Raw genomic sequence first — 16,980 nt, forward strand, 5'->3', positions numbered from 1 at the left:
AATCAGAGAATCAAAAAAATAGGCAAACGAAAGAAACCTAATGATAAAAGCAGACAGTTATAAGAACATCATTTGGCCTCAGTAAATTCATTTTTATCATAGAATAAATAATTTCACAGGATATCTAAATACCTCTACTTACTATCTGTTCTGCTGATTCATACAACGCAGAAGAATTATGAGAATCAGGTAAATTACTTCTAAGTCTTTTCATTCTCTTCCTGGAAGTCAGAGCGGGTTCCATTTTTGAATCAGAAAATGTATCATCCTTATTTCTGCTCCCTTCTTCAAGATGATCACAACCCCTGCTTCCACTACTGAGGTCTTAAAAAACAAGAGAAACATAAATATGGCCAAAAAGTACAAAAAGAATCCCTTTTAGAAGAGCTCAAATAAACATCATCAAAATTGCTGTACAACTTCCAAAACTAATCTAAAAAAAAGTTCACTGTTACATTCTCATACTGACATGGATGAATATAAAGAAATACCCTATTTTAAGTTGCATACACAAAGCAAATGTTCATTCACAATAAATGAGAAAATATATAAAAAGAGAGTATTCTTTAGTAACCAAAGCAAAGCAAATTGTTTTTCCTTTTCCTATAATTACATTTGATTGTAATACAAAAAGAACGGGGAGTGTTAATAAAATTTGGAAAATTCACATTTTAAAATGTCCTGATAATTCACCGTGATGTGATTCTAGAAATTAGTTGTCTTTTTAAAATTTAAGTGGTATATACATGTATGTATTTTTTAAGTGAAAAGAGACAATAATTATGAGTATTAATCACTGCTCTTTTGAAAGGAGCCAAAGGACGCCGGGGTGGCTCAGTTGGTTTGGCTCAGGTCATGTCCTAGGATCGTGTCCCGCATCCGACTCCTTACTCGTCAGGGAGCCTGCTTCTCCCTCTGCCTGCCACTCCCCCTGCTTGTTTTCTCTTTCTTGGACAAATAAATAAATAAAAGCTTTAAATAAATGAATAAATGAATAAATAAATAAATAAAGCGAGCCAAAATACTTTACCTCAGCAGCAGACTATAATATGTGATCATTCACAAAGCTATCAATTTGGTTCAGTTTGTTTCTTCTTTTTAAAAATCAAGATCTCATTTTAAGTATCCAATAAATCTACTCCCCTACAGATAAAGAAATGTTCCCTTTTTTAAATCAACAAAGCATTATTTGAAACCCATGTCAATTACTAAAAATGCTTAGTATTTCAGTTATCAAATATATGTACTATACAAAATTACCTTCCAAAAGGTTCTACCTAATTAACTGAAGGTTATCCTGAATTATATTGCTTTCTGATCTACATTAAGTACCAACTCAAAGTTTATGTAAACAAAATCCCAAAGCAGCTTCCTTGAATTCATAACTTGTAATTCATGTAACACTTACTGGCCTGACCTCTTCATTCACTCAAAGTTCTTCAGTACTACCCACCTTCTCTTCAAACTATTCTTGCCCTTATTCTTGCTTCATAGGCACCTAATAACTAACATTCATAATATCTCTTTGTCATTCCTTAAAAGGCAGGCATTGGGACAGGATTGAGGGCAAAATTCCAAGACGGTCAACAGTCTTCCAATTTCCAAAGAAAATACTCTTTATTCCCCAGAAAAATAAAATCTCCCCCAAAATCATCAACATAGTATTTTGAACAACACGATGGCTTTTTTTTTTTTGGTAACTTTGTAAACCGGATAGTCAAATACAATTTCTACATGTAAGAGCTATGTCAAATTACAATTTCTAAACATAAATACTATAGCAAAAAGACTCAGGAAAGGAAAGGGGCTTGAGAAAAACCCTATTATACAGGAGTTTTCCCTCAAACAGTTTATTTACTATTCACACATCAGCCAAGACTATCTCATGGAAAACAAGAATAAATTTATTAGACAGAGCTTACCATTATAAAAATAGGATTCTACCTACATAATATAAACAATTTAATGCACAAATTTTACTAGTATATAAAATTAAAGAAGTGACAAATTCTTATAAACAAAAGAATATTAAATATTTACAATACAGGGGTGCCTGGGTGGCTCAGGCAGTACAGCATATGACTCTTGATCTCGGGGTTGAGAATTTGAGCCCCACGTTGGGTATAGAAATTACTTAAAAAAAATCTTTAAAATATATATATATATATATATTTCTAATATATCATTTTCATAAAAGTAAATTCCACAAGACAAACTTAATGTACAAGTTGAATTCAGAATTCCTATTAATTTATGGGCTTATATTAAAAAACTGGTATTGGGGGATGCCTGGGTGGCTCAGTCAGTTAAGTGTCCAACTCTTGATTTTGGCTCAGGGTCATGAGACTGCACCCCACATCAGGCTCCGCACTGGGCATGCAGCCTGCTTAAGATTCTCTCTCTTCCTCTCCCCCTACTTGCTCTTTCTCTCAAAAAAAAAAAAAAAATTTTAGTAAAAAATAAATTAAAAAAAAGACTCTCCCTCTCCCTCTTTGCCTCCGCCCCTCTTTCCCTCTCTAAAAAACAAAACAAAACAAAAACTGGTATTGGACACAATTATCCATAAGATGGAAACATAGTGAGTCTCAATCAATCAATAACTACTTTTCTTAAAAACATTTTTATCTCTGAAGAGAACCTTCAGGGGTAGTAAGGAACTATAAAGTGTTTCTTTTACCAAGCATTCTTTTCCCTGCCAAGTCTAAAATTCCACTGTGACTTTGAAGTAATACTGAAGGGTACAAATCAGAACTTTTTATTCAACTATTCCTACTCTATCCAGGAAATCAGTAGAATGTGAGGGTTTAACAGTGGTGTCTAGATAGTACGTGAACGGAGACCACTTGTAAAAATACTTTTCATTTGGTAATTAATGAGAATTATTTCTGGAAAAAGTACAATTCATAAGAAAATATATGTCTTTCATTATGTGTAGCTAGTGCTTAGTGACCAATTGAAAGATTATGTATACAGTTACACTGCTTTCTCCAGATTGCTCTAGTAAGAGTTGAAGCTGGTTATTAGTCTAGTTTCTTTTTAAATTTTCCTCTTCTGAAAAAAGGCTACTAAACATTGTAAATAGCTGTGTTTCAAATGAAGTACAAAGAATTTTTGCATAGTGTCATTAAAGAACCATCTTTTCCAGTGAATAATTTATAAAATCATTCAGAAAACAAAGTATCTCAACTAGTTTCAAGCAATCAGTAATCCAAGAGACCCCTGAAGATGTTAGTTCCACATCTGACTAATGTAGTAAATTGTTTTGGTGCAAATTTTTGTAAATTATTTTAAAATCTTAAAAAAGAGACAAAAAGAGAAAAGAAGTCAATTCATTAACCCTACATGCAAGGAGGCCTAAAAAGAATTTTCAGAAGTCTGGGATGTATTTACCTTTAAATTTGCTAATAGTGGCTTGTACTGGCATCCTCCTAGAGTTGAGAGAAATTCTAATGAATAAAGAATGTATGTCATAGGAGGATAGACAGTGGGAAGCTAAGAATAATAACTGAGTTAGCAGCAATATCAATTACCAGAAATATCCATGGAAACAACACTTACAAATAGCTAAACCAACATTCTAACTGTATAGCTGTAACCCAGCCCCAACAACAAAAAGAAGTAATATTCAAATTTAAATTATAGACTTAGTAAATAAATCAAGAAATGTATAACATAGTGTACAAATAACAAATTTAGCAATTTTCTTTGTGTTGCTAAATAATCTCCCTTTACTTTCACAAATCCTTTAAATGTAAGATTAAATAAAGTTAACCATAACTTAAAAATTATTAGAAATGCAAAAGATAAAAATTCAAATGACAACAAATTTCTAAGGTTCACAAACCTTTAGGTTGAGCATCAGATACTACAAGAGAAATGCCATCATCATCTCTTTGCTTTTCTTTAGTGTGTGAAGCCTGCTTTGCATAATTATTATCTACTGTCTTACTTGGTTGCGAAACCCTGCAAAAGAAAATAATATTATATTCAACTCTCCTATATCCAAATGAATTAAGAAGCCAGTTGATTTATATTCAAGATAAAAACCCAGTTTTACAGGTTAGAAATACAGTCCCATATAGCAGTGTATATGATCTGAACAGAAGAAAGAATATTGAATATATATATCAAATATATCATATATATATATCAAATATACCAAAAAATAATAACCCAAAGGTAATTGTTAATATGTTTCAAGCATGGTTCACATATTAAAAATTAAGTACAAAATAAAGTTTGGAGTGTGGTAACAAATTTTACCTACAGAAGGAATAATTTATATTATAAGGTACTCATTAAACTTATAAAATGTAAGGTTGTATGAAAAACAAGTTTTGACATGAGGAGCACAATATTACTATAAATGAAAACTTAATACAATATTAGTAGGGGACTTCAGCACCCCACTTTGAGCAATGGATAAATTATCCAGACCCCCAAAAACAAAAACAAAAAAAAAAAATCAACAAGAAAACATTGGTTTAAAACCATACATTAGACTAACTGGACTTAACATGCATTTATAGAACATGCCATCCAATAGCACCAAAATACACAATTCTTTTCAAGTGCATATGGAACATACATAATCATATGATAATCATAAATCATATGATAGACTACAAAAAACAAGCCTTAGCAAATAAGTAAGACTGAAATCATACCAACTATTGTTAACCACAATAATATTAAACTAAAAATCAGTAACAGGAGAAAGCTAGAATATTCACAAATACATGGAGATTAAACAATATGCTTCTGAATAAGTCATCAAAGAAATCAAAAAGGAGATCAAAAAATACCTTGAAGCAAATAAAAATTTAAGTACAGCATATCAAAGCTTACTAAATACTGCAAAAAACAATTCTAAGAAGGAAATTTATAGTGATAAATGCCTACATTAAGAAACAAAAACTCCAATAAACCACCTCACTTTACACCTCATGGAACTAGAAAAAGAACTAAGCCCAAAGTTACCAGAAAGAAGGAAATGACAAAGATCAGAGCAGAAATAACAAAAACAAGAAAAATGATAGAAAAGATCAAAATAGGGATGCTTGGGTGGCTCAGCTGGTTAACCATCCAACTCTTGGTTTTGGCTCAGGTCATGATCTCATGGGTTGTGGGATCAAGCCCCACATTGGGCTCCGTGCTCAGTGGGGAATCTGCTTGAGATTCTCTCCTTCTGCCCCTCTCCACACTTGAGCACACTCTCTCTCAAAAAATAAATCTTTAAAAATATATATTTAAAAAAAAGATCAACACAAGTAAGACACAGGTTTTTGAAAAGATAAACAAAACTGCCACACTTCCTGGTTTCAAACTATATTACAAAGCTATAGTAACTAAAATAGTATGGTATGGCATAAAAAGAGACTCCCAGGTCAAAGGAACAGAATTAAGAGCCAGAAATAAATCCACACATATATGGTCAATTAATTTATGGCAAAGGAGACAAGAATATACAAGAGGGAAAGGAGAATCTCTTCAATTAATAGTGTTGGGAAAACTAGACAGTCACATGCAAAAGAATGAAACTGGATCCCTACCTTACACCATACATAAAAATCAATTCAAAATGAATTAAAAACTTAAAACATAAGACCTGAAGCCATGTAACACCTAGAAGAAAACATGGGAGTAAGCTCATTAACATCAGTCTTGGCGATGATTTTTTGGAAATAATACCAAACAGAGGTCACAGAAGTACAATAAACAAGTGAGCCTACATCAAACTGAATAAGGAACAGGTAAGGCTAGGTAGGAAGAGACAGGCAGGGGCTGCATAACCAGGCTCACAGAAATCCCAGATTTGGAGAAATGTTGTAGATGAGATATTAACCAGGGAGAAGGGAACACCTTCTTTGTTCTAAATAGAGACAGGATATTCTCATGATATTTACCAATCTACCAGGTTGATTCTAAACATAGGATATTCTCATGATACTTACAAATCCACCATGTATTGACAAGAAATTTACCAAGTTCCCTGGTCAGTTTTCTATAAAAGACCTACCCTAAGAGCCCTCAGTGGCAACCCGTTCCAGACCCTTCTCCCTCTAGAGATTTTTTTCTTTCCTTTCTATTCTCACCTTCACTTAATAAACCTTCACCTCACTTCACGCCCCAAGATTCATTTTCGACTCCATGAGACAAGAACCCTGCAACCCTGCAACAAAACTAAAAAGCTTCTGCACAGCAAATGAACCCATCACCAAAATGAAAAGGCAATACATGGAATAGGAGAAAATATTTACAAACCATATATCTAATAAGGGGTTAATATCCAAAATATATAAAGAACTCATACAACTCAATAGAAAACTTTCTATTAAAAAATGGGCAGAGAGTGCCTGGGTAGCTCAGTTGGTTAAGCATCTGACTCTTGATCTCAGCTTGGGTCTTAATCTTGGGGTGGTGAGTTCAAGCCCCACGTTGGGCTCTATGCTGGGCTTGGCGCCTACTTAAAAAAAAAAAAAATGGGCAGAGGAACTGAATAGACAGTTTTCCAAAGAAGACATACACATGGCCAACTGGTACATGAAAAGGAGTGCAACATCATTAATCCTCAGGGAAATGTAAATTAAAAACCACAATGAGATATTACATCATACCCATCAGAATGATTATTATCAAAACAAAACACTGATAACACATGTTGCAAAAATGTAGAGAAAAGGGAACCCCTGAGCACTCTTGATGCGAATGTAAATTGGTGCAGCCACTGTGAAAAATACTATGGAGATTTCTCAAAAAATAAGAAATAGAACTGCCATATGATGCTCTTCCACTTCTGAGTATTTATGCTCAGGAAACAAAACTATTATCTCAAAAAGATATCTGCACCCTGATGTTCAGTGCAACACTATTACAGGGGCCAACACATGGAAACAACCTTAGTGTCCACTGACAGATGAAGAAAATATGACACATACACACAGAAATATTATTCAACCACAAAAAAGAGAGAAATCCTGCCATTTGCAAGAACATGGATGGACCTTGAAGGCATTATGCTAAGTGAAATAAGTCAGAAAGAGAAAAACAAATACTGTATGACCGGACATATATGTGAGATTTAAAAAACAAAAAAACAGGGCGCCTGGGTGGCTCAGTTGGTTGGGCAACTGCCTTCGGCTCAGGTTGTGATCCTGGAGTCCCGGGATCGAGTCCCGCATCGGGCTCCCTGCTCAGCGGGGAGTCTGCTTCTCCCTCTGACCCTCTTCCCTCTCGTGCTCTCTATCTCTCATTTTCTCTCTCTCAAATAAATAAATAAAATCTTTAAAAAAACAAAAACAAAAAAAACAAAAAAACACCAGGGAGTGGCCAAAAGCCTGCAGAGCAATATGCCTAAGTCTTATTGTAACTACTGCAACACATATCTTATCCATGACTCTCCATCTGTCAGAAAAACAGTACAGTGGTAGGAAACACAAAGAGAATGTAAAAGACTACTATCAGAAATGGATGGAAGAGCAGGCTCAGAGCCTGATCAACAAAACAACTGCTATATTTCAATAAAACAACTGCTACATTTTCAACATTTCAACTGCTACGTTTCACAATACCTCTTAGGCAATTCTTTGCTCCTCCTCCTGCAGGAGCAATGATCCCACTTCTCCCCAGTCTCCTGGGTCCTCCTCACCCTGGTATGATGCCAACACCCAATAGGCGGTCCCTCCCATAAAGCCAATGATGGACCCTCTCCCTCCTGGGATGATCCCAATGAGCCTGCTCCTGTAATGAGCCCACTCCTGGGAAGCCACATGCCAATGATGCCTGGGCCCCCAGTGATAAGACTTCTTACCCATCCCACGATGGTGCCCACTTGGCCAGGAATGATTCAACCAGACAGATAAGGAGAGATGGGAACCTCTTTATATCCATTTTATACTACTTTTTCTACTTCACCAGAAGATCATGGTGCTGTGACTTTGGGTGTTTTCTAACAGCATGACAAGGAAGACTTGCTCTCCCTTCCTATCAAAGACAGAGTAGTTTTTGCAGGGGAGTTAGTATGACTAAAAAAAAAAGTAGTTTTCATTTGTATTGTGAAATGTGAAAATAAAATTGTCAACTGTTTTAGTTCAAAAAAACAACACTTAAATACAGTCAACAGATTGGTAGTTGCAGGGGGTGGGGAGGTTGGAGAGAAGTGGGTGCAAATGGGTGAAGGTGGTAAAAAGGTACAAGTTTCTAGTTGTAAAACAAGTGAAGTGCTAGGGTATAATGTACATGCAGCATGGCGACTATAGTTAATAGCATATTGTACATTTAAATGTTGCTAAGATAGTAGACCTTAGAAGTTCTTATTACAGGGGCGCCTGGGTAGCTCAGTCGGTTAAGCGGCTGCCTTCGGCTCAGGTCATGATCCCAGGGTCCTGGGATCAAGCCCCACGTCAGGCTCCCTGCTCAGCGGAGAGCATGCTTCTTCCTCTCCCTCTCCCTGATGTTCTGCCTACTTGTGCTCTCTCTCTCTCTGTCAAATAAATAAATAAAATCTTAAAAAAAAAAAAAGTTCTTATTACAAGAAAAAAAGTAACTATGCATGCTGATGGAGGTTAACTAGATTTACTATGTTAATAATTTCACAGTATAGACATATATCAAATTGTTATGTTGTATACCTAAAGCTAATACAGTGTTCTGTCAATAATATATCAATAAAATTAATTAATTTTTAAAAATAGAAAAAATTGGGAAAACAATTTCTTACTAATTAAAATAGCCAAAGAATGAATGAAATCTTTACACACAATACTCTCATTCATAATAATTTTTTTCTTTTATAATAATTTTTAACAAAACAACTCATTATGGTAGTGAAGTAGGCAAGCATTGTGAAATAAAAAACTATATAAAATTACTAACCTATATCATTCTCTCAGAACACATTATATAGTAATTACTGCATTTTCAGACCTATTTAACAATATGGAAATTTTCACACCATTTATAAGCATTAAAAAAATCAGATACCAAGAATAAATCAAGGATCCCTGTACAGTAAACTATAAAACATATACAAATGACCACAGGAAGATTGTGGAGTAGGATGCACCTACCATCTTGCCACCTAGACTACAGCACACTGGTAGAATCTGTCTGATAAAACTATTTCGGAATTCTGGAGTCTACTAAAGGCCGCAACTACTAGTCAAAAAGTTCAACAGTAAATTGCAGTTAATTTCAGTCAATTTGAGCTTCAAAGGTGGTAGCAGTGACCCAGTCACCTACCCCTAAGAACAAAGCAAGCAGCAAAGCCCAAGTTCCTAAAACAGTTTGCACAGCTTACAATTACCAAGGTAGGCAAGAAGGACCTTATTCTCCAAATATTGGGAATCCGTATTCTGATCACCGATGGCTGTTTCTGCTCATGGATGAGCAGACATAGAGAAATACAGCCACTGTTGCAACAACCACCACCAATGTCACAACATTTTTCCCATTCAGCTAAAACGACTTCCGGGAGACTTATAGGGTTAGCACCTATTTTGTTTTATTCTCCCCCCCCTTCATTTTTCCTATTTTCTCCTTTTGGGAACCAAATATTTAAGGATTGCAGTATTAGAAAATAATCACTTATACAAGGGAATTCAAAAAGTCACAAAAATTACTAGGGAAAGGCATAAGCTCAGAAAAGACCTGGGAAGACCTTATGTTTACATATCAAGCTGATGTGCGGAACAGAGACAATTAAAAACAACAATTAAAAGGCAACAATTAAAAAAAAAAGGAAAGAAAGAAAAAAAAAACAGCAAACCCTTGGGAAGGGGAAGAATCTGATTTCCAGACTTACTATAAGATTCAACTGCTGTGTTTTCAACAACAACAACAACAAAAAAATCACAAGGCATACAAACAAACAGGAAACCATGGATGATTCAAAGAGAAAAAAAATAAACCAAAAGAACATGCCCTTGGGAAAAAATCAAGAAAGAAGACTCAATAGACAAAGACATTATAACAACTACCTTAAAGATTCTCAAAAAGCTAAAAAAAAAAAAAAAAAAAAAAGTCTGGACAAAGTCAAGAAAATGATCTATGGTAAGAGAAACTATCAAGAGATGAAATGTATTAATAAATCAAGAGGAAATTCTGGAGCTAAAAAGTATAATAACTAAAATGAAAAATTCACATGGGTCACCTGGCTGGGTCAGTTCGGAGAGTATGCATCTCTTGATTTTGGGGTCGTGAGTTCAAGCCCCATGTTGGATATAGGGATTACTTAAACTTAAAAAAAAATTTAAATTAAAAATTCAAAAACAGGGACTCAAAAACAGATCTGAACAGGCAAAAGAAATAGTCCATCATCAGTACTGGATTTAGGGAAGGGAAAGGGAAAAGAAATAAAGAAAGATAACTTGAAGATATGATCATAGAAATTATCAAATCTGAGACAAAAAAATTTGAGAAATGTCAACAGAGCCTAAGGGACCTGTGGGACACCAACAAGTGGACCAATATATGCAACACTGGTATCTCAGAAGGAGAAAAAATAAAGGAGCAGAGAAATTATTGAAATAAATAATCACCAAAAAACTTCCAAATTTAATGAAAGACATGAATATAAACATCCAAGAAGCCCAATGGACTACAAGCAGTATAAACTCAATGAGACCTGTACCAAGAAACGTTAATACTCAAGTTGTCAGAAAACAAAGGCAAAGAGAATCTTGAAGGTACCAAGGAAGAAGGAACTCTTCACATACCAAGGATACTCCATGAGATTTCTCATCAGTAACCATAGTGGCCAGAAAGCATGGGGTTCGTATATTCAAAGTACTGAAGGACAAAACTGCCAACCAGAAATCCTGTACCTGGCAAAACTATCCTTCTTTTTCCAGTTCCTTAAGTTATAAAGTTAGGTTGATGATTTGAGATATTTCTTCTTTTTTAATGTAAGCATCTACAGCTATATATTTCTCCTTTAGCATTGCTTTTGCTGCATCCCATGTTTTCATTTTCATTCATTCCTAAGCATTTTTTAATTTCCTTGTGATTTCTTCTTAGACCCACTGGTTGCTTTAAGTGTGTTAATTTCCACCAATTTTTGAGTTTTCCAGTTTTCCTTCCATTAATGATTTCTAACTTCATACCATATGGTCAGAGAAGAATCAGAGAAAATATTTGAAAATCATATTTCTGATAAGATATTAATATTCAGAATATACAGAGAATTCCTAAAACTCAAAAGTAAACACAGCATGATTCATCAAAGGGCAAAGGACTTGAATAGACATTTCTCCAAAGAAGATACATGAATGGCCAACAAGCACATGAAAAGATGTTCAGCATCACTAATCATTAGGGAAATCCATATCAAAACCACAATGAGATATCACATCACACCCATTAGGATAGCTATTACGAAAAAAAAAAAGGAAAATAACGAGTTTTAACAAGGATGTGGAGAAATTGGGACCCTTATGCACTGCTAATGGTAATGCAAAATGGTATGGCTGCTATAGAGAACAGTACAGTGGTTCCTCAAAAAATTACTGATAGAATTACCATATGACCCAGAAATTCCACTTCTGGGTAGATATGCAAAAGAACTGAAAGTAGAGATAAAGACACTTGCACACCAATGTTCATAACAGTATTATACACAACAGCCAAAAGGTGAAAGCAACCCAACCACCCAAAGACATTTATACCTGACTACAGACAGGCAAAAAACAAATCAGAACTTCAATTAGGAAAGTAATCTCCAGACGGTTGTTCTGAATCTGATATCTCATATAAATCACAAATTAAAACACCACTTAACTAACCTATTTCTATACTTGGGACCAAAGAATTCTTTCCAAGGATAAACTAACATATTTTACAAAATAAAATTTTAAGTTTACATACTACAGAAGATACTATAAACAAAGTGAAGTTGACAAATAGGAAACGAAAAAAATTTTTTGCAACACATATAACAAAGAGTTAATATCTTTAATAAGAGTTCTTACAAGTCAATAACAGATGGAACACCCCAATACATACAAAGACTAAGAGAAAATACAAAATCCATCTTCACTAAAAATAAAAAATGACTGAAATGAAAGCAATTTCATGTAAAGTTATGTTTATTTTTGCCAACAGATTATCAAAAATTTTTTCAATGACCACACTTAATTCTGGTTAGAATATAAAAGAATGGCACAGAATTTATAAAAATACACAAACTTACTGTAGCAATGCTATACAAAAAATGAAAAATATGCTAAATGTCCACTCATAAGGGAGCACATATTTGTAAAAGGAGATATATCTCTATATATTGATTGGCAAACTACCAAATTACAAGAGAAAAGCAAATTTTCTCATTTACTCTCCAGCATACCTAGGCATTATTATGTTATTTTACAGATGAGGTAAACTGAGGCATAGAGAAAGAAGTTACACAAATAGACTGAAATAAAATTCAACCCCATACCAAATAAGTTAGTACAGGTATAGCATTTATCACAGTGTAATATCATAATAAAGACTTAATAAATATTAGTTAAGTTTTTAAAGGAGTAATAGAAAGCTTAATAAATTTCTGTATTTTCAAACAATAAGTTGCCATCTAGAAAAAACAAATATGCTACATCAAAGAGACCATTTTAATTCAAACTCCTTTTCACCTTGGTGTTTTCTTACTATTCCTTTATTTTTGGTATAAAATACAGTATTTTTTTCCTGCATAAATTCTATTCAAGTTGTCATTATAGTAATAATAACAGTTCTGAACACTAAAGATAGGCTAAGGCTAAAATAAGACTTTTAGCCCTTATGAAACATTTTTCCATAGGTTTTATCAAGGGCATAAGTGCTAGATTTTCAGAGAAAACTTCCTCATTTTCAGTCATAACCCCCATTCTCCTACCCACCAATTTTTAGTTGTTAATTGACATTATAACTTTGTAACAAAGAGGTGGCATATTTACCACATTCTTCGCAATAACGAAAACAACAATAATGTTGGAATATCACGTCTCCTCACAAGATCTAAATAATTTCTATTTACTCTTCCTGATTTTAAGATAGGCAGGCTGGGGGAGGCTGGTTACAACAAGAATCCCATCCTTGAGCCTACCCTGTGTTCATGCTATATTCAGTTTTAATCAGGCACGTCTACTGAAGTCATGGTATGGTCATACTTGCAATTTATTTCCATGGGGCACTCTGGATTCTCCTCAAAACAAATTCATTTTAAGGGAAGAGAGAATCAAACTAATACTAGTATGGCTGTGACAACTGCCTTGGCAATACTGGTAATAGTAACAGGGGTAGCAGTGATCTCAGGATCAGATACTGGCATCCTCACCATAGAAGACTTCAGGAGCATCAACTACAGCACCAGTAATGGTACTTTTGACAGCATCAATAAGAGAAACACAAAAATAATGACTAACATTTATTAATCACTTACTAAGTTTCTGACATTATATTAAGAACTTCACATAGTTATCTCCTTAAATCTGCACAATAATCTTATAAAATTTGTGTTACTACCTCTGTTTTAAAGATAAAATAAGTAACTTGCCCAAGGTAAATCAGCACGTTTGCAATACTGCTAAGATCTGAATCCAGATGTCTGACTCCAAAGTCTATGCCTATTCTAAATATAACAGTCAAAAAAATTACCACCAAGAGAATGAATTTTCAGAGCCTACATCAAATACCACTTGGAAATTTCATAACCATTTAGAAAAGACTTGAGGAAAGCTAGCATTCTCACTGAATAGATTTTAAGAACACCCAGAAATTTTAGACCTCTTATTATTAAATCTTGGCCCCAAATTGGTATAAAGCCTGTACAGTACAGATTACAATTTGATAGTTTCATAGAATCTTCACGATAATGCTATTTTTCCTAACAGTATGAATTGCACTGATGTCTTTTGAATTCCATGGTGACAGTACATAATAAGTGACTTTTTCTATAGAAAGTATCATCAATTAACATTTTTATTTGTATGATACTTCATGTGCACAAAGAATTCTCACATGTGATATTTAATTAAAAGAGATAATAAACCATTTTGTAATGTAAAAAGGTTATTTCTCTTCTTACAACTCAGAAAACCAAAACTCAAGATTAAATGACACGAACATTTACCCAAGTGCACAAAATTAAAATATATATTGAGCTAAGGACTGGGTATAAATGCAATTAAGACATGCTGTCTCTCCTTAAGGAGCTCATGGTCTAGTAGAGGAGGCAGAAATAAATACCTATAGTACAAACTGATTAAGCATGTCTAACATTTCTAATTATACATTAATTTACATATTAAATACATTAGTAACTGAATAATGCCACTGAAACTCAGTTCTGGAAAATTCAGAAAAAGACCTAATAAAGTATAAAGTCAAAACTGTCAGTGAGGATTCACTAGGTGGAGGTGATGTGAAACATAAAATATTCTCCAAAGGGAGAAAAATTTTGTAAAATATTTAAGTTCATATCAAATAAACAGTTTATAAAACTAAAGTGTTAGAAATATAAGAAATTTGTTACAGATCTTTAAAAAGGCAGCTATAATACTCTTTAACATAATTAGGCTTACAAGAGAAATACAAAACAGAAGCTACCTGTGGATGATTGAGAGCAAATTAAAAAAAATAAACAAGAATGGATCAATAATTTTTCATTCAGATCAAAACTATTTATTGTACTGGCTGAAGGCAGAAAATTAAAAAGATAAGTTCATGGTAAATGAAAGTTAAAAGATTTAGTAGTACTTACTAACTGACTAACTTAGCTTTACCCACAATTTCTTTTTTATTTACAGTCCCTACCTGAACATCTCCTACAGCTTAAAACAAAAGCAACTTCAGATTTCCATTTCTCTTACTGGCCCAGTAAGCTATAGTTAATAGAATTCAGCTATCTCAAACCATTTTTGTGAGGAACACATTCAGCCATTCAATCAGCAAATAGCTCCCGAGTACTAGGTGCCAAATACAGTTCTAGAATCTAGACATAAAAACAATGAATACAAGATGGAGAGATAGATGAATGGATGGATAGACTGACAGATGGCCGGACAGATAAACACGACAGAGGAGGAGGAGGAACTTAAAAATTTCAGAGGAATAGATTTCAATTATATCAAATAAACTGAAATACTGAAATAGGTAACTCAATTTTCCTTAAGAGTCTACATCTGTTTTCCCAAAACACAAGTACAGTGTACTTTTTGAAACTGATTATCATCCACAGACTGCTGGTTCCAACAGCCATCCCAAGCCACCGGGGGACAAAAGTCATACTAGCCATCAGAGCACATTTGCCCTCACTTTTTGCAATAACGATTCTATGGGGGAAGAATAGAGGCTCATTAGAATAAATATAATATTTACTTTGAGTAAAGTTATCACTAAACATACCTTTCAGTTAAAAAGGAGCTCTTGTGAGGATTTAGATTTTGACAAGATTCTAGGCTGCCATCAGATGATGAAGAAAGCTGCTCTGATTGCAAGTTGTCTGTATCACCCAAACTGGCCTCAGTTACAGATGAGGTCTTTATGTATTTTCTTCCTACCTCCGTTCCCAGGACATTCGTCAATATAACTCTGGGTATCCTGTCACACAAAATAACAAACACTGTACTGTACTGAGGTTTGCAGTAAAAAATGTATTCTAGGAAGTTGACTTTTCAAACATTTTCATCTTAGCACAAGTAAGCTATTAGAACTATATCACTCTAGAAATCAGCCCATAAATACGCTGTAGGAACACATTCTTTTTATGTTTCTAGAAGTACTTGTGTCTTACAAATTGGCACAGATTAGCCTGCCACAATAATAGTTTAACTGTACTAATGGATGCTACTGGGGTGCTTAAAATTTTAACCAATTTTTCTCAAAAATTCTTTTTCTTTTCCAGTATGACTACAAACAAATTCAAGAAATCTTTATTCTTCTCATTCAACAGAAAGTTCTTGATAAATAATTACATAGTTGTAATTGGCAAATGAGAAACGCTAAATCCAACAGGAAAGAAATCATTCAGAATGCATCTGTGGTAATGACAGATTCCCTAAGTGAAATAGCAAAAGATTCTGAATTTGCACAAGAAATATAATAAAGGTGCATATTTCATCTTACACACTAACTCAATATGGAAGAAAGGACTAAAAAACTGTCATTTCACAGACTATCCAATTTTTTTCCTGAGTATGTAAGTAATAACAGTAAGTAAAATAAAATGGCATTTATTTAAGTTTACTTACTAATATTATGAAATCACATTTCAAAATATAATATGCTAAACCAAAGCAGAAACAAATTTTGCAATGCAGTGAGATGAAGCAGAAAGTATACTAGCCTGAGAATTAATGCCATTTATTGATTGTTTCTCTGCATGGTTATTTTCTCTGATTCTTAATTTTCTCAATTATAAATTGTGGAGTCCTTGCCAGCATAAGTAGCAAGGTAAATGTAAGATTCAAATAATTTAATAAATGAGAAAAATTGGTAAGAGCTATTAATATAAACTTCATGTTAAAAGCAAATTTTTAAAGAGATGCAACGCTTGTTGAAAGACAACATAATTATATCTGGTAATAAAGCTATAGCAAGCAAAAAATTACAATACTAATTTAGTTTTCATTTTGTTTTCATTTAGATGAATGCCTTTCTAAAACTGTATTATGTGACATTTTAATAGGGTTCTCATAAATCCATTCTTATCTCAATGATATAATTCAAAATGTACTTTCTAAATCAGTTTCTTAAGCTATGTAGAGAAAACAATTTTAATTGCTCAATAATTCTTAAAAGTGATTCATGGATTTTCTACATTTGCTCTTTTCTTTTACTAAGCTAAATTTTAAGTGAATAAATTGTCACTCAACTAAAATTACACTGGCTTAAAGAAATCTTAAGGTGCCAGAAATACTATAGTATCCAAAAAGTCTTACCATCACAATATCTAAATTATGTAATTTTTTAAAACTTCAAACATGTAAATTTAAGAGAAAAATGAAT

The 16,980-nt window shown here is 33.6% G+C and overlaps 1 protein-coding gene and 1 pseudogene across 6 annotated transcripts in view; one reads left to right on the plus strand and one right to left on the minus strand.

Annotated features, from left to right (window-relative positions):
- Positions 1-16,980, minus strand: part of SENP7 (SUMO specific peptidase 7) — a 133,757-nt gene that overhangs the window by 39,519 nt on the left and 77,258 nt on the right. For 3 of the 6 annotated variants that reach the window (XM_028119220.2, XM_028119218.2, XM_088024355.1), the window contains 3 exons: positions 15,379-15,573; positions 3,845-3,963; positions 143-324 (listed from right to left, as the gene is read on the minus strand). In XM_028119220.2, coding sequence (XP_027975021.2) covers positions 143-324; positions 3,845-3,963; positions 15,379-15,573 — 496 coding nt within the window. Of the gene's footprint in view, positions 1-142; positions 325-3,836; positions 3,964-15,378; positions 15,574-16,980 lie in introns of those variants that run through there. The other 3 variants (XM_028119221.2, XM_028119219.2, XM_028119222.2) reach the window with 2 other exon arrangements.
- On the plus strand, positions 7,350-7,862 carry LOC114221102 (U1 small nuclear ribonucleoprotein C-like; annotated as a pseudogene).

This window comes from Eumetopias jubatus, unplaced genomic scaffold (assembly GCF_037043125.1).
Source record: "Eumetopias jubatus isolate StellerSeaLion01/CBP00866 unplaced genomic scaffold, mEumJub1_p1.0 scaffold_1, whole genome shotgun sequence".
Classification (NCBI taxonomy): Eukaryota; Metazoa; Chordata; class Mammalia; order Carnivora; family Otariidae; genus Eumetopias; species Eumetopias jubatus.